We start from the raw sequence: 25,359 nt of genomic DNA, 5'->3' as shown, positions 1-25,359 counted from the left end.
GCTACTTCCGGCTTGGTTGCTAGGCAACCATGTCCAAATATGGGCAACCCTGCCTCGGGACACCATCATCCATCCCTGTACCTCGCACCCTCCTTACTAGAAGACCATAAAAACCAAGAGCAGTGCGAAAAGGCCTTTACGGAGCGGCGTAATAATTAAAAGTCATCCAAAACAAGTCCGACGAGTTTCACGAGCTCAAAGAAGCAGTCACACGTTTGAATCTGGCCGCCTCGTCTTTTTATTTTGCTATAGAAAACATCTTCAATCAAAAAGAACTGCTGGTAAAAAAAAAAAAAAATACAAATAAAAAGACAATCAAAACCTCCTCCTGACTTATGAAAAACATTCAATGAGCCCACCATTGTACAATACACATCCATAAGCATCCAGGGCATCAATATACGTATACGTCAATATATGTATATACGTAGAGCAGATCCGTAGCCATTTTTGCTCACCACTCAGCAGAATATTAAACAGCAACAGAAGACCAAATCTTGAATGAAAAATAACCAAAATGGACCAAAGCATATTCCTCAAATTTTCAACCCAAAGTGTAATGTTAAGATAAGGTAAGCAAAGCTGCAATGAGTCTCCCTGAATACCGATTGCTGTGGGCTAAACTTCTTGATTATTCGGTTACCGTATTGTTCACTCTATAAGGCGCACCTAAAATCCTTGAATTTTCTCAAAAGATGACAGTGTGCCTTTTAATCCGGTGTGCATTATACAGCACATAAACCGTGTTTTCATTTTTAGGGCACAAAAAACAAACAAAACTTAATCACCATGTAAATTCTTTCATTTTTACCTCTGCATTTCAGTTTTAAATGTAATTTTACAGTTATTTTTCATAACACCTTGTTTGAAATTTTTATATGCCTTAGATTTTCCAATTTTGGAGCATGGGGACACAACCCCAGGAATTCATCAAAGTGCTAGTGGTATCGATACATGGTATCAGTGACTACTCAGGAATTGAGTACTCACTACTCAGGAATTGCGTACTCACACTTTTATAAGTCTAAAGAAAAGTGGTATCCAACATACCTAATTTTGATACATAAAATTTCCTCAAAAATTGTGCCGCAAGTAACAATACCTCAAAATAAGGCCTGGTATCGGCTCGATACCGATACCTAGTACCGGTACTCTCCCATGCCCAGTTTAAATGAAAGAAAATAAAATATAAGTTCCCCTTAGAAGACACAAAAGTGAAGGTATTCTCCCCAGGAAAGCAGCAGACTTTCTGCAGATGTGGCGTTCAGGTTGTGAGATCTAGCGAAATCTTTTCTGTTGGTTCCTTGCGGAAACATGGAGGCCCAGTCATATCCACCAAAGATACCCGAGCACTTAGCTCACTTTGGGTTTGAAAAACCCCAGAAGAACCTAGAAACGTCAACTCTGTGGTCTCCAGTGCTCTGCAAAGCACTACGGGATCTCCTCGAAGCGTTTGCTAGGGTCTCCACGTTCCACCGAGGTCGCTCAGGTAAGAGCGAAACACATACGTCGGTTCGGAGCCGCGGCTGCTGCAGAACATCCACCACCAAAGAAACCGAAATACTTGAGGGACCGCCTTGACTAAAGTTCCTTTCAAAAGTCATTAGCCCCGTGTCACAGTTCAGTGAGCTTCTCCTCCTTAACCACCATCTTGCGGTATGTGGGGATCCTGCTGACGCCGGTGCCGGATGACATCACGGTGGTGCTCTGAGCTCCTGAGATGTTGCTCATCTGGGGAACGCCGAGGTCTGGCAACGGGACGGAGGCCACGCCGCCTTGTTTGATGGTGGTTTTGCTGGTCTTCACCACTTTCCCCATGGGGACCTTGCCGTCTATTACGGTCTGGGAGCTGGAGAGGGTCCCGGCGTTGATCAGGTTGTCAGAACCGCCCCTGGATAGCGTGGATTTTCCCTGAAGGGTCACACTCGGTAAGGTTCCCGCCTGGGTGCCAGTGACCAGCATCATACCGGGTCCCTGGGCTTGTTTTCCGGAGATCAATTTCTTTCCTTGGACCACCACTCCTTGCGTCGGAGAGCCCGGGTTATTAGTAACCAGTACCAGGCCGGGGCCTTGGGTCTGTCCGCCGGATACCACCGTCTGTCCTTGGACAATCATGCCTTGCGTCGGTGATCCAGGGGTACCGGAAACCAGAACCATTCCAGGGGCTTGGCTTGTTTGACCTTGTACCAGCATGCCTTGGGGAGCCGCCAACATCACGCCCTGGAGGTTGGTGGTCGGCGCCTCAGCCAGGAGCACGGTGTTCTGGACTTGCGGTTGGACCACGTACTGCATGGGCTGCAGCATGGGCGCGGCGGCGGTGTAGTAGACGGGCTGCTGCTGCTGGAGCAGCAACATCTGGTTCGGGTTCTCCACCGTTTCGATCACCGTGGTTCTCCCTTGGTTCCGCTTGGTCGTGTTTTCCTTCACCACCTGAGTCACCGTCTGGTCCACTCTGGGGACAACCGGCGGAAGCTTGGGGAGTTCCAGCTTGGGTTCGATCACGACTTTAGTCGGCGGAACGACTTCCGCTTCGATCTTCTTGCCGCCACACACTTCCGCCAGGGTTCTGAACTTGGGGCCCAGGTCGTCGAGGAACTGCAGGTCGTTGTCGTTCTCCAGGAGGCTGCAGCAGCCCACCGAGCCGGCCAGGGAGCCCTGGCCCTCGTTGTCGTACACCAAGAGCGCGTCCTTCACCGCCAGGTCTTCTCCTCCACCGCTCATTTTCTGTTGATTGAAGACAAATTTCAAGTTTTGATCACTGGGTCTCAGAGATATTAGAAAATATTTATCAGTACTTCAATGTAGCTGACTAGACTTTTTCTATACAAGTATCTTCTCTTTAGGGCTGGGAGGTTCATTGAATTTGTCTGTCATTTTTAAAATGTAAGACTTGAAAATGAGCTAAATTGTAAAATTGAGATTTTGCAAAAATGGCACAAAAATTAGTAGTTCCAGAATTGTGATTTTTTTTCGGGCCATATCGCCAAGCCCTACGGCCAATGAAATAAAGTTGGAGAAGTTTTGACACTTCCGAGTGGGTCATACGAAGAGACAAGTCCACACCTGAGCGTAGTATTGCGCAAGGATGTGTCGCGGCAGACCCATATCGTCATAAGTTGCCCCCGATTCTCGTTGGAACTCCGAGTACATCCTTTTCTGGTTTCTCATCCCCATAGTGGTATCTCTTTTGATAGTGGAGAAGTCCTCCTGATAGCCATGCATGTTGCCCACGTCGGCGTATAATTGCGCGTCCTGTTTTTGGATGTCCACGGCGTCCACTTGCGTGGGCATGTTCATGAGCGGCACCTCCTGCGACAGAATGAAGAGTGTCAGAATATGTTTTTTTTCCCAGAAGATCAGAACATTTTCCAGTACACACCGTGTTCTCTCCTTGGCCTTCTGTACGGTAATTAATGAGGTACGATTTGGTGTCAGAGGGCATGTCGATAAAGTTTCCCGCTGGGCCTGCGGCTCCACCGCATTGGCAGAAGAGTAGCAGTAAGAGGAAGACTGTGGGAAGAAGAAAAAATATTTTGTTTAGCCAGACTCCAAATTTTGGATTTAAATAGTATCCTACTAATGTCTCTGTCATTGCTTGGAAAGTAAATGATCGAACAAGTAGAATGACGTCATACAGCTGTGTGGAAGACCAAAAAAAAACAACAAAGAAAACGCTCTGTCTGGCACCACGTAAAACCTTTAGGATTATTCTGTTTTAATATTCACTCTTGAGCTCATCTGGAGTTGGACTTAGACTTTGTGGACTCTGACCTGACTACGATTTGAACATTTTTGACTTGAACTCGACTTGGACTCGATAAAGTTGATCCTGACCACAATCCTGACTCAAGCATATCAATCAGGACCATTTTCAACTTACGCAGTAGTAGCAGAAGACCCAGTAGCAGCAGTCCAATGCCTGCGGGTCCCAACTCGGACGACTTGTTGGGCTGACCTCTTCCACCTCGTTTTCCGCAAATCACTCCATCTTCGCAGGTGCAGGCCTGGACCGTCACTTTCTGCGGTTCTGGGCACGCCTCTCCTTGCTCATCCTTAATCAATAACTCCACCTCGTGGAGGCCAGGAAAAAGGGACTGCTGTACCCGAAGGATGGCCGCAGTATCTGCCCGCATAAATTCAAATACGAGACTTGAAGATGAAAGTCGAACCAGAGCCAAAACGGACCAGACGGAGTCTCCTCACCATTGAGATGCTCCAACTGCCACTTTCCCTGAGTTCCCTCCGGGATGATTTCAAAGTGAAAAGGCGCCCCGTTGGGGAAGTCGTCTTCGTCGACGGCGCTGACGATAACGGCGTCGTCGGGAAGGCACAGGGTCTCCAGAGTACTGGTCAGGGTGGGGCAATGGTCGTTGAAGTCTTCCACCTGGATCGCCACGGTTCCGGTGGCGGTGCTCGAGGGGTTATCTGTTGGTGCGGAATAGAGCGGCATGAATTGGTATCTTTTTCTGGGTGTAGTAGATGTAGTGTTCCACTGACTAAAAAGTAGACAAAAAATGCTTGATAAATGTTGTGGTAATGTTTCAAGAGGGTGGAATACAGTCACAGTTTGTGGATGTACTGGTAAACACAAGAGTGATAAGTACGGTGAAAAAAAAGGTATAGTACGGTGAAAAAAAAAAAGGTATTGGTGCCCAAAAGAAACCTCTGATGAAACCTCTAAGGAACACCCATCTCTGCATTGTGGATCATCTCTCAAAACAGAGTTTTAGGATTAGAAAAAACAGGACAGGAGACTCCAAAAGTGACTCAAGTGTTTTTTTTGTTTTTTTTTTACCATTTCTACAAGAAAAGATTGTATTCAGGACTTCAAAGTATTCTGGAGTGAACCGACACGAGGGTCAAGAAGAGTACCTTCGGAAACACAGAGGATTTTGGCGTAGTAGGTTCCGTTCACCAGCAAAGCCGACTCTCTGTCGGGCATCTTGTTCAGTCTGATATCAGCCGTCTCTGGGTCAATGGTGAGCCAGTTGTCAGGATCTAAACCTTTAACGTACCTGCAAAACAGAACACGTACTTAAGTCTCTTTCAGAACTGCGTGTACTTTTTACGGACAAAAATACACGTTGTCTTTGCGAAATGTATCCATCTTAATCTTTATCCGGGCCAATATGAGGGGACCACTTGGTTAAAATGTAAATTTTACATGATAATAATAAAGCCTTACATTTATATAGCGTTATATTTAAACACACAGTAACCAGTGGTGGTAAACTCCGATGTTTGCCGCCCTTGATATAGACTGCACTGGATTATAAGGCGCACCGTTTTATCAGGTGCACCGTTTTGGTAAAAATGCCGTCAAAATGATTTTGGAGAGCAGCGGGTTTGTGAAGGACCCTCACCGGACGTTCTCGGCCGGTTTCCCCGTGTCGCCGTCCAGCGCGGCGTAGCGAGTGATGATATTGCTGGTGCTGAAGGTGGAGCTGCCTCCCTCCGACATGGTGATGACTTTGACTTTGGGGTCAAAGTGCGGACCCTCGCGTTGGTTCTTGACGTTGATTTTGATGGGGTAGGTTTTGTACGTGGTGCCTTTCCACGTCACTCCTCCGGTTGTACTCGTCATGCCGGTGTTGAAACCTTGTAACCAGCTGGTGGTAGTGGTAGTACTTCCTCCTCCTCCTCCTCCTCCTCCGCCGCCGCCTCCACCACCTCCTCCTCCACCTCCTCCCCCACCACCTCCTCCACCTCCTCCGCCTCCTCCGCCTCCTCCTCCACCAAATGCGACATTAAACGTGGATGGGTCAGATGGGTCAAAGGGCGGCGCCGTGTTTAGCACGGCGATTCCAAGGTCCAAGTTCTTCACGTCCTCGTAATCCACAGCCTGGAACGGAAGACAGGCGCTCGTTGATTGCAAGTTCACCTTTTTAAGCTTTTGGTACTCGCCAGTGTCAGCTTGTGGACGTTTCATGATCAGGATACTTGGTATCGATATCGGTGACTACTCAAAGTCAGGTGGCAAAATGTCCGCCCGTTGATGTGGATGAAAACGTATTTATTTAAAAAATGCAATATTAATGAGAATGCTGTGCCTAGACTAGTGAAAATGCATAGAACATATTGAAAAAAAAAAAACTTGACTTCCCCTTTAAGTTTTCAAGGTGATTTTTGGAATTTCAAACTAATGGATGCTAATTTGACAGTTTTAGCTAATGATCAGTAGGGGGCGTTCATGCCTTCCATTTGACTTGCTGCGGGCGCCACAAGATCTCCTGACAAGTTTGGGTACCTTATCAAGCATGAGGACGCCCTCGTTGGTCTCGGAGTCGGTGATCATGCTGAAGTAGCCGGCCTCGTTGCCCTTGACGATCTTGAAGATGCTTTTCCAGTTGTCCGTCCCGTGCAGGTCCAGGTCTTGGGCTTTGATGCGCATCACCTCCACGCCTTGCGTGTTCTCCTCGATACTGCCCTCGTACTGCCGGGAGACCAAATCGGGACGTGAGACAACAGACTCCATAGAATATACTGTATATATATATATATATTTGATTTGATCACATTTACCATGCTTTTTTCCAGGGTGGGTTGGTTATCGTTGACGTCAAGGAGCTTAACCACGGCGGTGCTGGTGGCGCTGTTCCCACCCGGCGCCCCGTTCAGGTCTGAACCCTTCACCGTAAGTGTGTACTGCTCTGATTTCTGAAAGGTCAAACAAAGGGCAGCAGAGTTAAAAAAAAAAAATGCAAGAGGCAGTTCAAAGTATGATTCCGGGCTTAGGTTAGGGTACACGGTTCAGGTTTCGAGAAAGGCTGTGAGAATCAAATTAGGGTTTAGAGTTTCTGTTTCCAGTGAAGGTTTAGGGTTTTAAATGAGCATTTCAAGAGTGTTCAATTGGATTTTAAGACAAGGTAAAGATTAGAAATTCAGATATAAAGATACGGGTAATGCTTCAAGCAGGGGTATCAAATTAGGGTTTCAAGCATGTCTGGGTTTTTGGTTTGAAGCAAGGGTTAAGGTTTCATAAGTGGATTTCAAGACTAGTTTAGGGTTGGAGTATTAAGTTAGCATTTTGAGTTAGTTAAGGTCTCAAGACAGGGTCAGGGTTACAAATTAAGGTTTAAAACATTGGTGAGGGTTTCAAACAAGGCCAGAGCTTTAAAGTAGGGTTTTAAGTCTGTGCTTCCAGTTAGGATTTCGGGTTTTAACAGGACTAAGGATTTTTAAATCGCATTTTAGGAGTGTTAGTTGAGGAACTTTTAAGCCTGGGTTAGGGTTGCAAATGAGTCTTGGTTATGGTTAAAAACAAGGACAACCCTTTCAAATTGGGGTTTTAAGTCTGGGTAGGATATATTTTTAGGTTTATGGTTTCAAATTTTTAATATTGGCTGAGGGTTTGAAGCCTGGGTAAGGATTTCAAACAGTTATGGTTTCAAATCAGGGTTTTAGAACTCCGTTCGCCTCTAAAGGGGAGAATCGAGTTTTCGATAAGGTTTTAAATGAGGATAAATAACGGTAGGGTTTTAAATGTCAAACCCTACTCTTGGTAGCATTCCAAATGAGGCTTTTAAGACTGAGGTAGCGTTTGTTGATTAGTGTTGGAACTCAGCCACAGTCAGTGTTTACTGCCGTCGGGAGCCTCAGGGATTAGGGTTTCAAGGTAGTGTGTTCACGCCATACCTCTCTGTCCAAGTTGGTACGCTTGACGTAGATGGTGCCATCTTTCTCCATGTAGAACATGTCGTCGGGCGGATCCTGCGACACCAGGCTGTAGGCGATCTGAGAGTTGGGATTTCCCGGCTCGTCGGCGTCGGTGGCGCTGATCTTCATCACGTACGTTCCTAAAAGCAGCCGCAGAGAGCGAGCGATTAGGCGCGAACCGCGGCCGAGCGCCACCCCGCCCGAGCGACCCGTTGCGCTCACCTACGCCGCTGCGCTCGTTGACCGAGCCGGCGGGGATGACGCCGAAGACGGGGGCGTTGTCGTTCTCGTCCAGCACCTTGAAGCGGATGTCGATGTTCTTCTCCGCCTGCCTGCCGTCCGTGTAGGTGGCCACGCCCGACAGCTGCAAGCCAGGGGTAGGGTTTGCGATTAGGACTTCGATCAAAGCGAATTTAGGCTTCGAGCTTGGCTTAGGGTTTCAAACAAACGTTGGGTTTTTAAGTTGGTTTGAGACTTGGTTTTATTTCAGTCAATGCTAGTTGTTTTCAGGCACCTAAATACCCTACCCTAATATTTGAAGAAAAAAAAACAAAACAAACAAACTGTGGTTGAACGTCTGGACTCTGTAAAGACGTATAAACACGTCTTTGGTATTGAATGAGTTATACAAGGTCCTAACCCGAGATTTTCAAGCAAAAGGTCAGTTTCCCATTCAATGTTTGAGCCGTGATTAGGGTTTCAAATATTATTTGAAGCCTTGTCCATGGCTTGGACTTGGATTAGGGTTTTAAATTAGACTTTCAAGCATGGTTTCCAGCTTTTAGAGCCTTATTTGGGCTTTTAAGCAAGGGTAAGAGTGTCAAAATAGTGCTCGAAATTTCAATCAAAAGGTATGTTTTAAATAATGGTTTTGAATCAGGATTAAGGTTTCAAGTCTGGGTTATAGCTAAAGAACTTGATTAGGGTTTTGAACACAAATTAGGGTTTGAAAACGGTTGGGTTTCAAATCAGGGTTTTGCGCGTGGATTTAAGATTTCAAATAATTGGAAGCCTTGTCCCGAGTTTCAAGACTGGGTTAGGTTTTCAGAACTTAGTTGTTTCAAGGAAGGGGTTAGGGTTAGCTTTTGAGACTGATTTGTGGTCTTAATTGCCATTCCGAGTCAGGGGTAGGGTACCAAACCTGGTTTAGGGTTCCAAATAATGTTTAAAACCTTTTCTACTGCATTAAACCTGGAGTAGGGATTTTTTTTTTAAGTCTGGGTTATGGTTTCTGTCTATGATTAGGGTTTAAAACGAGGGTTTGGGTTTTGCGCATGGATTTAAGATTTCAAATGATTGGAAGCCTTGTCTGGAATTTCAAGATTTTCAGACCATAGTTGGGTTTCAAGGCGAGGCTCGGTTTCGAATTAGGATCTGAAGCCTTCTTTGGGTGAAGGTTTTCCAGTGTTGTAGCATTTTAAACCAGAGTTAGGGTCCAGAATCTCAAACTCAGATTAGGGTTTCAAATGAGGAATTGAAGCTTCATTTGAATATGCTATTTGTATTAGAACCTTGGCCCCCGGTCAACTCACATTGTACATGCTGATCTCCTCCCTGTCCAGCTTTTTGGTTAGCTTAATGTAGCCGGTTCTGGGGTCCACCACGAACAGATGGAAGGGGTACTGGTTAGCACCCACTCCCTCCAAGGAGTACGCCAGGTTCCCCTTGCCATTGTCGAAGTCCGAGTGGATCTGAAAGGTGCGGTGTCGATTAATACTGCTGTTTGGTTCTTGGGCCACACGAGGGCGCCAGATCAAATGCTAAAGGATGCCAGACGCTTGCACTACTGATCTCACTTTAGCAACGTAGAGCTCATCGGAGTAGTCGGTGTTTTCCTTGAGAGGTTTTGGCGGCGGTACCCAGTGCCTTTTATGTCTTGAAAGGACTTCACCAGCCTCCAGCGGGGCAAACGTTTGGAGCTGAGAAAAAAGAAAAAAAAAAAATCACAGAGACGTTTATGCATGTGTACTTGTCACATAATGACAATGCTGACTAAACCTACTGCCTTATGTGTATTTATGTATGATAAAGTATTTATAGATGTATTCACAGTCAATTTGTATAGTAGTTGTGAAAACTAAAAATGCAGCAGATTAGTCCTGTCTCTTTTTCCTCATAAAACGCCATTGAGTACGCTTGCTGACTTTTGTGTATTTACAGTATGGATTCTAGTTTTTATGGATGATTGCAGTCAATTTGTGTAGTAGTTGCGGACGCCCGTGTAATCAATTCATATAATGCTGCTGACTATGCTTGCAGCCTTTTTTGGATGTACGTAGTTCCTTTGTATAGTATTTGTAGATACCTGTGTAGTTAATTCATATTATATTGCAGACTAATATCAATGCCTTTCACTTATATAACGCTGTTGACTATGCTTGCTGCTTTTTGTTTACATTCACAATGGCATTTACATATGCTATAGTATTTATGGTTGCGTATATATATATACATATATATATATGGAGGCATGTGCAATTGCTTCAAATAAAGTCTCCTGTAATGTTTTTTTTCTCACTGTTGTGTTAGCCTGATGTCCGCCGGCACTGAATGCGGACAAACCTGTCGAGCCTGCAACTGGAAGTTGAGGCGGCGACATGCTGACAATTGTCACACAACCGTGCTCTTGTCAACAGACAGCGAAATTAAAGCCATAGTAATAAGCCAACGAGCACGAAACAGAAGTATCGCTAATGCTAATTATAATGTTCATAAAACTTCCCCTTGAAAACAACCATTATTGCTTATTATATCATAACACCTTAAGTATAACACCCTAACATACAAAAACTGCATTGGTGACATGTTAAAAACCAAACTAGCAACCTAGCATGAACGCTAATCCTCAATTCTCACCCTAACACAAAAGTCCCGAGCGAATATCTCACGGCATGCTAGCAGCCACACGTGAAAGCTAGCGACACACCCAAGCGGCCTGTCTACCCGCCACACCCACAGACTAAACTCCTTGCCGGGGCATGCGAACAGGTGAGTAACGGCGACAAAACCCACAAAAACGGGCGTGGCAGCGCATCCATGGCCTGACAAAAATCATCAAGTCGCTACACGCTGTTTGCAAAGTATGCACAGAATCAGCATAAAGAAACTTTCCCTGGGGGAATTGCCGCTCATTTGTCTTCACCCACGTAGCACCAGGAGACAGGTTTGGATCAGCTAAAGCCAATATAGTCATCCTAAACATGAAAATCAAGTAAAGTCTTTAATGCTACGGCTAACGCGATGCTACATGAAACGTAAACTATCCAGAGGGCTTAGCACTTACATTAATCCAACCCCAACCCTAAATTAGTGTGGAATCTAACCTTAGGCCTAAGCTAACGCTAAACGTGAGCCCCTAGCTTTACCTCCTCTTTATCTTTGAGCTAACCCTAAATGCAAGACCCTAAACTACACGAAACCAAATCTAAAGTACACCCAATTGTTTGGAATGCTACCGCTAACGCTATTCTATTGCGATGCTACGTGAAACTTAAACTAGTCAGAGGAATTAGCAGCATATTAAACCTACGCCAACCCTAAATTAGTGTGGAATCTAACCTTAGGCCTAAGCTAACGCTAAACGTGAGCCCCTAGCTTTACCTCCTCTTTATCTTTGAGCTAACCCTAAATGCAAGACCCTAAACTACACTAAACCAAATCTAAAGTACACCCAATTGTTTGGAATGCTACCGCTAACCCTATTCTATTGCGATGCTACGTGAAATTTAAACTATTCAGAGGAATTAGCAGCATATTAAACCTACGCCAACCCTAAATTAGTGTGGAATCTAACCTTAGCCCTAAGCTAACCCTAAACGTGAGCCCCCAACCTTACCTCCTCCTTAGCTTCGCGCTAACCCTAAATGCCAGAGCCTAAACAAACTATTCAGAAGGCTTAGCACTCCAAAACTTAATTAGCGTGGAATCTAATCTTACCCTAAAGCTAACCTGAAACACAAGTCCCGAACAATAACCCTTATTTTAACTTTAAGCTAACAAAAAACACAAGGCCCTAATACTAACCTTTAGCCTGTTAGCTAAACCTAAATGTGAGGCCCTAATTACAACCATTGTGCACTTGTTGGCGAGTTAGACTTTGCAACATGATATGCTTATCTAAACGACCTACACAAATATGTTTTATCGGGTCATATTTTGAACAAACATTTTTGGTTTTCAGCCAAGTACAGACAAAGTTGCGAAATGAACACTGTCTGCTTAGCTGATGATTAGCTCAGAAAAAAAAAAATCTAATTACGCCCCTGCCTACCCCTTGCACCTGACTGCCTTTTTACCAAAATCTTACGCCGGTTTTAAGCTAATGTGAACAACATTTGACTACATTTACAACATTCTGATGGAAATCTATTTTTTTTTGGGCCACCCCTCAGAAAATAAATCTAGCTGAGCCCCTGCTTACACCAGACTGCATTTTCCCCAATATCTTACACTATTTTCAAGCTAATGCGAACAACATTTTATTATTTATTTATTACATCATTTACAAAGTTCTGAGCTATATCTGAGAATTATTTTCAGCAACCCTCAAACCCTAAATTCTTAAATTTTTAAACCTTGTGCAAGATTTGGACCATTTCGGAGTTGTTTTCTTCCACATCATTCTGGCAGTATTTTATCCAAGGAATGGCACACACCTGATAGTGTGATAGCTAAGTGGTCGCGCCATGACAAACTTTGACATGTTGTCGTCATCTGGGTGAAATTTCAGCTCCCTAGTGACTTCTTTCAACACTTTTCGTTTGATGTGAAATGCCCTTGATGTAAAAATCAGAAGATTGGGATAAAATACTGCACAAGGAATTACTTTGACCATTTTGGATCATTTTTTTCCACATCATTCTGGCAGTATTTTATCCAAAGGTTGGCATACGCCTGATGCTAAGTGGTCATGCTATGTTGAACTTTGACCCATTGACACCACCTGGGTGAAATTTCAGCACCCTAGTGTCATCTGTTTTGTAAAGATCAGAAGATTGGGATAAAATACAGCGCAAGGAATTACTTTGACCATTTTGGGTCATTTTTTTCCACATCATTCTAGCAGTATTTTATCCAAAGGTTGGCATACGCCTGATGCTAAGTGGTCATGCTATGTTGAACTTTGACCCATTGACACCACCTGGGTGTAATTTCAGCTCCCTAGTGTCTTCTTTCAAAGCTTTCCCTTGGGTGAGAAATGTCTTTGACGTAAAAATCGAAGGATTGGACAAAATACCGCACATGGGTCCAAAATCTTAAGACTATTTAGTGTTTTCTAAACAGAGAACTGACAGCAGTTTTTTTTTACAACTAGCTAGCGCATTTACAACATTGACAAGCACCGATCAGGGACCGAAACGTTAAAATGTCAAAATCAACACACCCAAACGCTCGACTAACTTTTACAACGTATTCCATTCAGCGCAAAGTAGGGAGCATTAACGCAGGCCCAGGAGGTCCCGGTTTGACATTCCGAAATTCCACAGTCGGCTCGGCGACAGTAAAAGCGTCAAAAAGGTGTCCGAGTTGCTACTTACGCATAAAAGCAGCGTCACAAAGATGGGAATCATGACTGCCGTCCGCGTCCATCAAACGAGGCCCGGCGTCGCTTCCTGATAATGTGAGCCGGCCCGGCCCGGGAGGAGGCTTATTTATCAAGGGGGGGGGGGGGGGGGGGGGGGAGTGTTTTTGTTCTGGCCGCACACACCTAGCAGGCAGTGACAGGTTAGCGAGCGCGTGTGAGAAATATTTGGCCTGACGGCAGAACCAAAACACGTCGGTCCTGTCCAGGCCTCGCCGTTCATGCTTCCAAAAGTGATGGCTGCCATCGTTTCTTTTTACCAGATTCCAATTTCGCGAAGTGATTATAAAAAGACAAATGTGGTTATTAGTCGTTATTTATTTGTGCCCGCGGGGGGGAAGCGAAAGTGCCTCGTTTATGCTTGTGTTGACAATAATGGGACAAAAGCGTTTAGTCTTTTTTTTTCTGATATTTTACAATGTTTGGCATATTTTGAGGCATTATTTTTAGCCACGCCTCAACATTCGCCATATTTTCATTTTGGCTAGGAATGTTAAATATATGATTGGGCAATAAATCCAATTAATTAAGTTATGAATAGTCATTTTTTTTGCACATTTTATAAATTTTAGGCTTACTTTCAAACTTATTTCGAATCGGGATACATTATTGGACTGTATATCGTACATTGGTATCGTAAGGGTGACAAGTTGAGTACTTGTACTTGATATCGATCTGAAAAAGTGGTATCGAACAATCGTTTCGGTATATTTAACTGACCGGTACTGTCGGTAGCTATACTTGATATCGGTAAGGGTGACGAGTTGAGTACTTGCACTTGATATCGATCCGAAAAAGCGGTATCGAACAACCATTTCAGTATATTTAACTGTCCAGTACTGTCGATATTTGTACTTGGTATTAGTAAGGGTGACAAGCTGAGTACTTGTACTTTGTATCAACGTGAAATAAGTGGTACCAAACAACCGTTTCAGTATATTTAACTGACCAGTGCTGGCGATATCTGTGCTTGGTATCGGTAAGGGTGACAAGTTGAGTACTTGTATCAATGTGAAATAGGTGGTATCGAACAACAGTGTCAGTATATTTGACTGACTGGTACTGTCAGTATCTGTACTTGGTATCGGTAAGGGTAACAAGTTGAGTACTTGTACTTGATATTGATCCGAAAAAGTGGTATGGAACAACCGTTTCAGTAGATTTAACTGTCCAGTACTATCAGTATCTGTACTTGGTATCAGTAAGGGTGACGATATGAGAAATTGTACCTGGTATCGATGTGAAATAGGTGGTATCGAACAACCGTTTCAGTATATTAAACCGACCATTCTGCTCAGTATCTGTACTTGGTATCAGTAAGGGTGACAAGTCGAGAACTTGTACTTGGTATCGATCTTAAAAAAGTGGTATTGAAAAACAATTTTCAGTAGACTTAACTGACCACTCTTCATTTTTATTTCATATCGCTAATGTAGCATATTTACATCATATCGGATGATAAAACATTTACATAATGTTTTATACATTTACACTCGTAATGAACCATCTGACCTGCATCGTATTTAAGCTCTGGGCACATTTCTTTTTTGAAAACCGTATCACATGTTAGAAATGTGAGTCAGCCCAAATTTCTCCCGATGTTTAGAAAATTCCAACAAGAGTTTCTCCGCAGCGTCTCGCCCCAAACTGCTGACATAAGCGCCACGCCCAGAGAGCGTGAGTAAGTCGTGACGGTGACAACGCCGGTGTCGCTGCGCAGGGCTTCCACCGCCTGTTTTCAAGACAAACAGTGGCCCGCGTCGTCGGGCCTGTTTTCTTGCCCGATCGTGTGTCGCGGGCTCAGTTTCACTGAAGCCTTCTTTTTTTTCCAGTCCAGACATTCAATATATATATATATATATATATATATATACACACACACACACACACACACACACACACACACATATATATATATATATATATATATATATATATACACACACACACACACACACACACACATATATATATATATATATATATATATATATATATATATATATATATATATATATATATATATATATATATATATATATATATATATATATATATATATATATTAGTGCCAGTATCGCTGAGAGATCAAGTAATTTTGGATATTGAAATCCTAATGTAACTTTCTTGAAGTGGTTGTCGACGTAGGCGAGAGTCGAGTCAATGAGTCACTTTTTAATTGACTCACTTGATGAGTGGAGACTGAAATTTGGATTAGCGTAGGCACCGCGCCCAAAACGACTCATCCATCAAAACAAGTTGTTTCGCTAAGACAGTGAGAAAAATTTGGGCCAACCAGATTGAGCTAACTCCATTTTTTGATTATGATTATGTCCATATGATCCTTGTTTAGCCAAATTTAGCTTTTCCCTCGATTTTCAAATCTGCAAAATCTCGCAGCATTTCCTGAAAAACGATAAAAAATATTGAAGATGTACTTACTTTCTGTCAATTCGTAACGCCTGCTTTCGTTTGCGCCGCCATCTTGGAACTGGAAGTTGGGAAGAGCACACTGCCCCCTGCGGTTTAAAATTGGTACTAGCAATTCATTTAGCCCAAACAAAATAGCTGAAAAACTTTTTTTATGTCATTTGTACGAGTTCGTTCAATCTTAGAAAACTTCGTCAGCTAAAATGATGTTTGAGAACTAACTAGCAAAAATATGATTTTCTGATTATTACTGCATATGTGGAATATGAAATAAACCCAACAACCTATTGATTTTTTTTTCTTTCAATTCCTCTCAGGTGACGGCCATTTTGCCCATGATTGGCACACTGAAAGTATATCATTAATGGAATGGAACTTCAATTTTCATCAAGAAATAAGGAAAGAAGTTTGTTTTGTCTAAGCTTTGATAAAATAATTTTTCAATCAATACATTTAAAAACATCTTTTTCCTCATGCTGTTGACTAAAAATGACATCACGTGCTCTGGCCAATCACGGCTTACCTGTTTTCTGGGCGTGGTCATGTGATGTTGGCAAACTGAGCCGTGATTGGTTGCTCCCCGAGCCCTATGTGATGTCATTTGGAGTCGACAGCAAGTGGCAAAATGCGTAAGAGCATTCAGATGAATTTAATTCAAATATTGAGCTTTTTACTGCTGAAAATGTCAAAATAAGTAACGGATCCCTTTCGATTTTATGGATCGGAGTTTAAAGCTAATCCTAAATGCGTCTGCACGAGTCCTAGCAGGTGCGAGAGACACTTTTTTTTGTCTTGCACTAATTAAGTAATTGCAAAGTTCAGTTTGTGAGCACAGACGAGGTGCGGCTTTTGAAACCTGATGCCTTTTTTTCCCCCTCCTCCACAGGTGTGTCTGAGCGTGCGTCTGACATTCCCTTTCATCTAGGAGAAACTATAAAAATGATCAAGAAAAACAGCAGTTAATGCAACCGTGCAAACGCGTCTTGGTTACTCACTACAATGTGAAAAATACAAAGGAGGACAACGGTGACATTTTCATTCATCATTTTACCCAATAGCACATATGAAGCGTCATATTATTATATCATAGGGAGAAAAATTGTGCGAATGTGTGCGTTGGGGGTTGAGAACCGGTTGAGCAGAGGACGCTCGCGCATGCACGGGCACACACAAATCTCAGCAGACACACCCAAAGCGCTCTTGTTTTGTGTGTATGCGAGCCAGGTGCTTCCTTTGTATTTGAGATTGTTTAAGCTATTTTAACCCCTTATGTGGTGTTTCGACCATTTTGGGATTCTTTTCCTCCACATCGTTCTTGCAGTATTTTAGCCAAGGGATGGCGCACTCCTGTGCGTGAAGTGGTCGTACTGTGTTAGACTGACATGTTGTCACTATCTGGGTGAAATTTCAGCTTCCTAATGTCGTCTTTCAATGCTTTCCCTGAAATGATGTGAGGTGATTGCGGCGTGATTACGTGAAGACGTGAGAGTGGACGATTCAAAGTGCAGAGGGCAGATTTAGAATTGTATTAAATTATTAATCTGACGTATACACTTTGTCTTTTTTTTTTTTTAGAAGTCTCAAGGAAAACATTTCAGTCTTTGCTCTGGACGTTAAGAATTTACCACTACAATTTAGTATGACATAATTCTCAGTCTTTGCATGTTTTTAACTTTTATCTACAAACATACACAATATGGCTACAATTAATTATTATGATAACAATCAATGAATCGGATATAAAAAGAAATTAATTCCCATTTATTCAAAAGTAGGACATCATATCAAATTGACAGAATAGAAAATTGCAAAGCAAAGGGTAAAAACTATAGTATGGTACAGCAAAAACAAAATGTTTAAAACAAAATATTTACTAGGGATGTTTGATAGCACATTTTTCAGGCTGATAACTCTTGAGTTGTTGCCGATAACACAATGACAATTTTTTTGAGTCCAGTATTGCATCTTCTTGAAAATATTATGAAATTAATGGCAATTTTCTAATCTTCTCATTTCTCTTGAGTGATCATAGAATTCCAAGAGCACGGCCGATTCTAGTATCGACTGCCATCAGGAAGTTCCGATATCGAAAATCGAGGTATTGTAAAATCGAGGTATGGACCTGGTATCGGTACTCGCCCATTCCTAATATATGTTGATACGACTATTTTAAATCAAACTAGGTTTCCAAACGATTAATCGATTGTCCAAATAATCGTTTCATTTGATAATCGATTAATTAACCGTTGGAGCTCCAATGCGCAAAGTACTTCAAAAGAAATCTCAGAATCCAATCAAGCTGCAGGACTGTCTGTACATTCTTTGTTAGTGTGGCGAAGTGCATAAAAACGAACATACTTTCGTATTTTTCAGGATTGACTCCTAATCCAGATGGGCAAAGTATCCATGTCGTATCCGATTCCTCAAAATTGGTCATTTGCGCGTCTCCTGCACCACCACCTTGCGATATGTTGGGATTCTGGAAGAAGCCACCTGAGGTCCAGTGGACTTGCTGATGGTGCTTTTGACATTAAAGGACTTTCCAGATCCAGAGGCATTCCTCTTTAAAGACGCACCGGATGAGCCTTCCACCAAGCGGACTCTCTGAGCTCCAGAAATGCGTTCAGCTTCTCCATCTACGGAGGTTCGGCTCCCCTTGAGAATTTTCACAGAGCCGGCGGGGAGCATACTTTCCACCACCACCATGTTCTGGAGGCTGGGATGATTCTGGGCGTGGATCTTGGATGAAATCTTGGGATTCTCTACCAGCACCAAGCCGGCATCTTTGGTGTGTCCGCCAGAAAGGAGCATACCTTGCGCAGGTGCTGCCAGAAGAACGCCTTGGAGATTGGTAGACGGCGCCTCAGCCAGCAGCACGGTGTTCTGGACTTGTGGCTGGACTACGTACTGGACGGGAGTAGCGGCGGGGTAATAAACAGGCTGCTGCTGATGGAGCAACAACATCTGGCCTTGGTTTTCCATCCCTCCCATCACTGCGGTCATTCCTTGATTCTGCATCGTCATGTTTTCCTTCACCACCTGAGTCACAGTCTGGTCTACCAAGGGAAGAACTGGAGGCAGCTTAGGGAGATCCAGCTTTGGCTCAGTCATGACTTTTGAAGGTGGTGGAAAGACGTCTAGTTGGATCCTCTGGCCGCCGCACACCTCCGCCAAGGTCTTGAACTTGGGGTCCAGGTCGTCGAGGAAGTGCAAGTCGTCGTCGTTCTCCAGGAGGCTGCAGCAGCCCAACGAACCGACCGAGGAACCCTGGCCTTCAAAGTTGTACTTCAAGTGAGAATCTTTCTCCGCCAGGTTGCCTCTGCCGTCTTCGCTGTACACCTTCTGTTAAAACCGATAATCGGTTTGACCATTTGACAGCGGTTTCACGAATAGTATTAATATCGCAATACAGCATTATAGGGGTATCATACCATACCATGGTTTGAAGTTATTTCTGACCTGTTGGTAATATTGTGCAATCAGGTGGTCCGGTAGTGCGATGCTGTCGTACGAAGCCGTGGCCCGGGATCCCAGCGCCGCACCCCCAAAACCAGAGTAGAAGGTGTTCATGCTGGCTTGCCTCCTTTCCCAGGAGCGCTCCATATTTCCCTGGGAGGCGTCTACAAAGACCGATTGGTTCATGCGATCGCTCGCATCTTGGGCCACCTGCTGTGTCGGGATGCGCATCAGCGGGACCTCCTGCCACAGAGCCGACGGAACGGACCCAGACAAGTCAAAAACCGAAGAAGTGTCTTCAAGAACGGGCGGAGCGACCGGGACTGACCGCGTTCTCCCCTTGGCCTTCGGTGCAGTAGTTGACCAAGTGGGACTTGGTTTCGAACGGTATGTCTGCAGCGACCCCGGGCAGCCCCATTGCATCCCCACATTGACAGAAGAGCAACAGCAAGGGAACCACTGGAACGAAAACACGTGCGTCTCGAGTTCCTCTGTGCATTTACTTTAAATCGGCATACAAATGAGAAGTGCTGACTCTGCAGTCGGATTTTGTGCAGTTGCTACTAAATTTGAATCCGATGCCATTAGTGGAGCGATAGGAGAGGCAATTATTCCCTTAAACTTGACTCGAACATTTGTGACTCGAACTAGACTCAGACATTTGTGATTCCAACTTGACTTGGACCTTTGTGACTAACTTGACTCAGACATTTGTGACTCGATCGAGACTCGGATCTTTGTGACTCGAACTAGACTCTGACATTTGTGACTCCAACTAGACTCAGACCTTTGAGACTCAAAGATGACTTGAACATTTGTGACTTGAACTAGACTCAGACCTTTGTGACTTGAAAATGACTGGGACATTTGTGACTCGAACTAGACTCGGATCTTTGTGGCCTGAACATGACTCGGGCCTTTGTGTCTTGAACTCGACTCGGACTCGATAAAGTTGAACCTGACCACAATCCTGAATCAAGCATACCAGGACCATTTTTAACTTACGCAGTAGCAGCAGCAGGCCCAGTAACAGCAGTCCGATGCCTGTGGGTCCTAACTGGGACTTTTTGTCGGGCTGACCTCGTCCACCACGTTTCCCGCAAATGACCCCATCCTCACAGGTGCATGCCTGGACCGTCAACTTCTGCGGTTCCGGACACGCCTCCTTTTGCTGGTCCTTCACCACCAACTCCACCTCATGGAAACCAGCGTATACAGACTGTTGGGCTCGAAGGATGGCTGCGGTATCTGCCCGCACAAATTCCGCCATGAGATTCATCCCGAATGTGAAATCCAAAACCAGTCCAGATGGTATCTCCTCACCATTGAGATGCTCCAACTGCCACTTTCCCTGAGTTCCCTCCGGGATGATTTCAAAGTAGAAAGGCGCAGCGTTGGGGAAGTCGTCTTGGTCGACGGCGCTGACGATAACGGCGTCGTCGGGAAGGCACAGGGTCTCCAGAGTACTGGTCAGGGTGGGGCAGTGGTCGTTGAAGTCTTCCACCTGGATGGCCACGGTCCCGGTGGCGGTGCTCGAGGGGTCATCTGTTGATGCGGAATAGACCGGCAAGAGTCAGTATCTTTTCCTGTTAAGGATGCCACATCAACACTGTATGTATGGCAATACTGCCATCCAGTGGTCACAGTTATCACTACAGTGGTCAATGAGCTTAAAATTAGACAAGCATTGGCTAAAGGAGGGTCTAAAAATGTCAAATGATTTAATTAAGAATTATGTATTAGAGGATGAATTGCTTTAGGTCTACGAGCCGGATTAAACCCCCAATTTGCTTAATATTAGTCCAGATGTTCAATCCCAGGTACTTATTTATATCTTTTCCAAGTTTTCTTTCCTGTTTGGCTAAAATTGTTTCCTAAAATGGTCGGAAGTACTAAAGTATTTGGTTATTTTTGTACTCAAGCACTACAGTACTTAATTTAGTACTTGACTACCTAAAATAATTGATTATTTTAGTACTAACTCATTCAATGCCAAGGATGTATTTTCACATTTTTTTAAGTCATAAGTATCAATGTAATACTTAAGTATCTGGAAATTAATGTCCTCAATATAATTATCAATTTAATACCTAAATATCTGGGATTGAATGTCCGGACTCTTGAAAATCGTGAAAATACGTCCCTGGCTTTGAATGAGTTAGTACTAAAATTACCAGCTAAAATGTCAAAAATAAAAAATAACGTGTTTGGGTTTGAAGTTAGCGCTATTTCATGAGATGAATAACAATGAAGTATGGATAGCTGAAAATCTAGGAGGAGGAGGAGCTTACGCAATACTTCAATTACGGGAGCGTACCTTCAGAAACGCAGAGCACTTGAGCGTAGTAAGTCCCGTTGACCAAGAAAGTGGACTCTCTGTCGGGCATCTTCTTCAGTCTGATGGCAGCCGTTTCTGGGTCAATGGTGAGCCAGTTGTCAGGGTCCAAACCTTTTAGGTACCTACAACATGCCGGGCGTTAGGAAGTGGGACTTAATTAATCGCATCTACCACATAATAACATAACTATCAAAATCACAGTGTAGAACCCATCAATACGATACAAAATCGAATATGTAGCGGAGCAGGGTTGCAACTGAAGAAATGTCAGAACTTGTGTGGAGCCACTCACTTGACTTTCTCAGCCGGTTTGCCAGTGTCGCCATCTAGTGCCGGGTAGCGAGCGATGACGTCGTTGCCGGGAGTGTCGCTTTTCTCCGACACGGTGATCACTTTGACTTTGGGATCAAAGCGAGGACCTTCGCGCTGATTTTGTACGTTGATTTTGACAGGATAGCTTTTATATGCAGTGCTCTGTGGAGGTCCGTAGGGCGGAGCCTTGTTCCTCACAGTGAGGTCAAGTACGACGTTCTTCACGTCCTCGTAATCCACGGCCTGTCAAATAGTTTTCAAATTGGGACTTTTGAAGCTGTTGTGGCTGGAACGCGCGTTTCCTCCCGTACCTTATCAAGCACGAGGACGCCCTCGTTGGTCTTCGGGTCCGTTTTGACGCTGAAGTACTTGGCTTCGTTGCCTTTGACGATATCAAACACGCTTTGCCAGTTTTCCGTGTCCTTCAGGTCCGGATCTTGAGCTTTGAACCTCATCACCTCCACGCCCTGAGTGTTCTCCATTATGTTGCCCTCATACTGCAAGGATAACGCAAGAATAGTCGATTCATAACCCTATGTGACTGATGGGGCTCGGGGAAAAAGTTGACCAAGTTGGGTGTATCGCAAATTTGGGATAGTTTCCAATTTTAAAAAAATGTCCACCACAGTAGACAAAACCGAATAGGCTGTGTTTCATTTGACCTGGTCTTTTTCCAGCGTTGGAAGGTTGTCGTTGACGTCCAGCACATTGATGGTCAAGGTAGCGGTTCCCGTAAGACCGTCTGGGTCGCCATTAAGGTCCTGAGCTTGCACCGTCACAAAGTACCGATCTGTCGTCTGGCGGAAAAAAACCATTTAAGCTTCGTCAACTTAACCAGTTTCCCATTTTTGATCGCTTTGGGAGTAACCGGTACCTCTCGGTCCAGAGTAGGCTTGTCCACGTAGACGTTTCCATCGGGCTGGATGCTGAACATGTCGTGGGGCGGTTCCTGTTTCACGATGCTGTAGAGCAGCTGAGAATTGGGGTTCCCCGCTTCGTCGGCGTCAGTCGCTGTCACTCTCGTGACGGGGGTCCCTGGAAAACACACATACTGTGAGGAAAACAAAAATGGGGCCACTGATGAAGAAATTAGACCCATGTGCCTTTTGGCCATCTGATATTTTGTATATCGCTGCCCCCTAGCGTCTATTTCGAGGCCTACATCTGTTTTTGTTTTTGTTTTTAAATAAATTCTTAACTCGAAGACGTATTTTTACGCTTTTTTTCTGTCTTAAGAATCCAGGCTTTAAATTCCAGCTCTTTATATTTTATTTAACATTTCTCAAGGTTTAATTGAAGAAGGGTTCCAAAATGGCTGATGTTATAAGTACCTAAATTAATTGATTACTTTGGTACTTATTTACCTAACCTCCTTTTTTCTTGGCCGAAAAAAGGTAAATCTATTCCCATGTGGGCCGGACCACTAAAATCACATCTTATATTTATATAACTTTAAAACAACGACTTCAGATTTATTATACTTATTTAACACAATTTGAACTATCATGAACGACTCAAGAGTCAAAGCTCATGCCTTCTCTCACCGGCGGGGCTGCGTTCGTACACGTCCACGGGCACCATGGCCTCCAACTGCGGCTCGTTGTCGTTCTCGTCCAGCACCTTGATGCGGACGGCAATCCTTTTCTCCGCCTCAATGCCATCGTTGAATCTGGCGATGCCCAAAAGCTAAAAAAGGAAAAATACATGCAATTTGATTTGACCTGTTCCGCAGCATCACCTTGTGGCCAATTGAGGTATTACTATAGCCCTTATTGAAGATAGAACTGTCTGGCGGAACCTCAAAAAATTCCCTAAAATATATATATATATATATATATATATATATATATATATATATATATATATATATATATATATATATATATATAGTGACTCACGTTGTAGGTGTCAATGTCCTCCCTGTCGAGCACCTGGGTAACACGAATTAGTCCAGTTTTGGGGTCCACCACAAAGACATTGAAGGGGTACTGGCTGGCACCGACGCCCTCCAAGGAGTAGGTGATGTCCTTGTCGATATCAAAATCGGATCGAATCTGCAACAGACACCACAGAGACAAAAGTTGAGTTGCCGATGTGGAACTTGGGAGGGTGAACGTGCTCCGCTGGCGCCCCCTAGTGGACAAAAGCGTCTCTTACCTTGGCTACAGACTCCTTTCCCCTGTAATCTTCGTTTTCCTTGAGTGGCCTCGGAGGGAGGATCCATTCCCTTCGTTTGCGAAGCAGTTCACTCCCAAGTGTGCTCTGGAACTGCAACAAACCACTTTCACAATTTCAATTAGCTTCTATTAAACCCGTTCAATCCCAAAGACGCATTTTTACGTTTTTCAAGAGTCTAGACTTTCGATCCCATGTACGTATTTAGATGTAATTTTTGAACTTTTTTCGGGTTTTTGGCTAAAAGATGGTCCAAAAATGGCTGGTAATAAATTAATTTAGGACTCAATTATTTTCAAACACAGGAATTGTACACACTAGTTTGTGTGATGGTTACAAGTTCATCTCGATTTGAAATCAGAGGTCAGTAAAAACTATTCATAAGCAGGATTGGTAATAAAAAATGCCTTTTGTTTCTTAAAAAAGACACTTTTTGAAGTTGAAGACAATGTGCAAAGTTGGTATTTTAGTCAGAAACCTGAAGTCATAATTAGCATTTCGAGGGCCGCGTAAAATGATGCGGTGGGCCGGATTGGGCCCCCGGGCCTTGAGTTTGACACCTGTGTTTTAAGTCATTAGTAACTTTTGTATCTGAAGTAAACGTAGTACCTCGTTACCTATTTAATTCATAACTTTAGTACTTAATTACCCTAATTGATGAATCACTTCAATCACATTTAATGCTTTTTAATACTCGTTCCTTTTTCCTTTCAAATTAAGAGCAAACTAAAAGGAACATGGAACAATCACGACTAAATTGTGTTAGGGGATATTTGGCTCAAGAGAAATTTTACAAGGGAGAACATCACTGATATAAAAAAGCGCTGTTTAGAATACATGATTGAAATTTGGTGTCCAAAATGACCCGAAAATGTCCACCGTGGAAAAATGGCAGACTTTTTTTGTCATGTTTCTTGAGATTTTTTTATATTCCCCTGGAAATACCCCAAATGACTTGGTAGCATAATGTCAGAGACTTCCCGTGTCTTTCCGGAGAGCGATTTCGACGCCGTTAAATGAAACCCGCTTGAATGGTATGTCTCATAGAAAGTCCATGAATGGCGCTCTGTCCGCATGCAACTTAAGACAGGTCAGCCTGCACGTGACTGGTCGCCATGGCGCCCCACATGCATTTGCTGAGGAGCGCTCATCGGGGAAACAAGGCCTTTTAATATTCCGTCTTTCCTCCATGTCCGCCTGGAAATGTCCCCTCATGTCACCTAGACAATCAACCGACAAGAAAAAATGTCCCTAACATTTTTTACAGTGGACTGGCTGGTCAGTTTGCTGTCTAAAATGCCAGCTTGTCTTTTGGGGTAAAAATTGTGGGTAATAATAAAATAAAACAGCATCAGCCACGAAAAGACTCCAGGCCAGTGGGCATCTGCTCTGTATGCCGGATTTTCTGTCC

General features: G+C 43.8%; 2 protein-coding genes across 3 annotated transcripts in view; both read right to left on the bottom strand.

Moving 5' to 3' along the window:
* Positions 1-214: 214 nt before the first annotated feature.
* Positions 215-13,269, bottom strand: LOC148416688 (desmoglein-2.1-like). Its single transcript, XM_088426431.1, has 14 exons — positions 13,194-13,269; positions 9,453-9,575; positions 9,189-9,347; positions 7,879-8,020; positions 7,636-7,796; positions 6,523-6,657; positions 6,248-6,433; positions 5,364-5,842; positions 4,873-5,015; positions 4,204-4,425; positions 3,881-4,123; positions 3,380-3,510; positions 3,064-3,309; positions 215-2,724 (listed from the first exon to the last, which is right to left on the bottom strand). Exons 1-14 carry the CDS (start codon positions 13,224-13,226, stop codon positions 1,615-1,617), a joined length of 3,513 nt encoding a protein of 1,170 aa, XP_088282557.1. The 5' UTR covers positions 13,227-13,269; the 3' UTR covers positions 215-1,614.
* Positions 13,270-17,447: 4,178 nt separating this feature from the next.
* The window catches only part of LOC148416687 (desmoglein-2.1-like), a 41,618-nt gene continuing 33,706 nt past the window's right edge, over positions 17,448-25,359 (bottom strand). For both annotated transcript variants that reach the window (XM_088425154.1, XM_088425155.1), the window contains exons 3-15: positions 23,931-24,041; positions 23,672-23,827; positions 23,318-23,459; positions 22,648-22,808; positions 22,436-22,570; positions 22,085-22,270; positions 21,754-22,016; positions 21,441-21,583; positions 20,447-20,668; positions 20,129-20,371; positions 19,452-19,582; positions 19,127-19,366; positions 17,448-19,009 (exon numbers count right to left, since the gene is read on the bottom strand). In XM_088425154.1, coding sequence (XP_088281280.1) covers positions 18,101-19,009; positions 19,127-19,366; positions 19,452-19,582; positions 20,129-20,371; positions 20,447-20,668; positions 21,441-21,583; positions 21,754-22,016; positions 22,085-22,270; positions 22,436-22,570; positions 22,648-22,808; positions 23,318-23,459; positions 23,672-23,827; positions 23,931-24,041 — 3,042 coding nt within the window. In that variant the 3' untranslated portion in view covers positions 17,448-18,100. The remainder of the gene's footprint in view (positions 19,010-19,126; positions 19,367-19,451; positions 19,583-20,128; positions 20,372-20,446; positions 20,669-21,440; positions 21,584-21,753; positions 22,017-22,084; positions 22,271-22,435; positions 22,571-22,647; positions 22,809-23,317; positions 23,460-23,671; positions 23,828-23,930; positions 24,042-25,359) is intronic.

Source organism: Hippichthys cyanospilos, chromosome 10 (genome assembly GCF_059441005.1).
Source record: "Hippichthys cyanospilos isolate Australia breed blue-spotted pipefish chromosome 10, RoL_Hcya_1.0, whole genome shotgun sequence".
NCBI lineage: Eukaryota > Metazoa > Chordata > Actinopteri > Syngnathiformes > Syngnathidae > Hippichthys > Hippichthys cyanospilos.
Note: the sequence above shows the minus strand (reverse complement) of the source record. Positions and strands in the feature narration are given on the sequence as shown.

What these genes read in the sequence shown, in the direction of transcription:
- LOC148416688 (XM_088426431.1), bottom strand. Translation starts at nt 13,226, where the DNA reads ATGATTCCCATCTTTGTGACGCTGCTTTTATGC. An exon ending in TTGTGACGCTGCTTTTATGC is followed by an intron (nt 9,576 to 13,193) that starts GTAAGTAGCAAC and finishes CTTTTTTCTCAG; the next exon opens with CTCCAAACGTTTGCCCCGCT. An exon ending in GCGTCCTCATGCTTGATAAG is followed by an intron (nt 5,843 to 6,247) that starts GTACCCAAACTT and finishes CTTCCGTTCCAG; the next exon opens with GCTGTGGATTACGAGGACGT.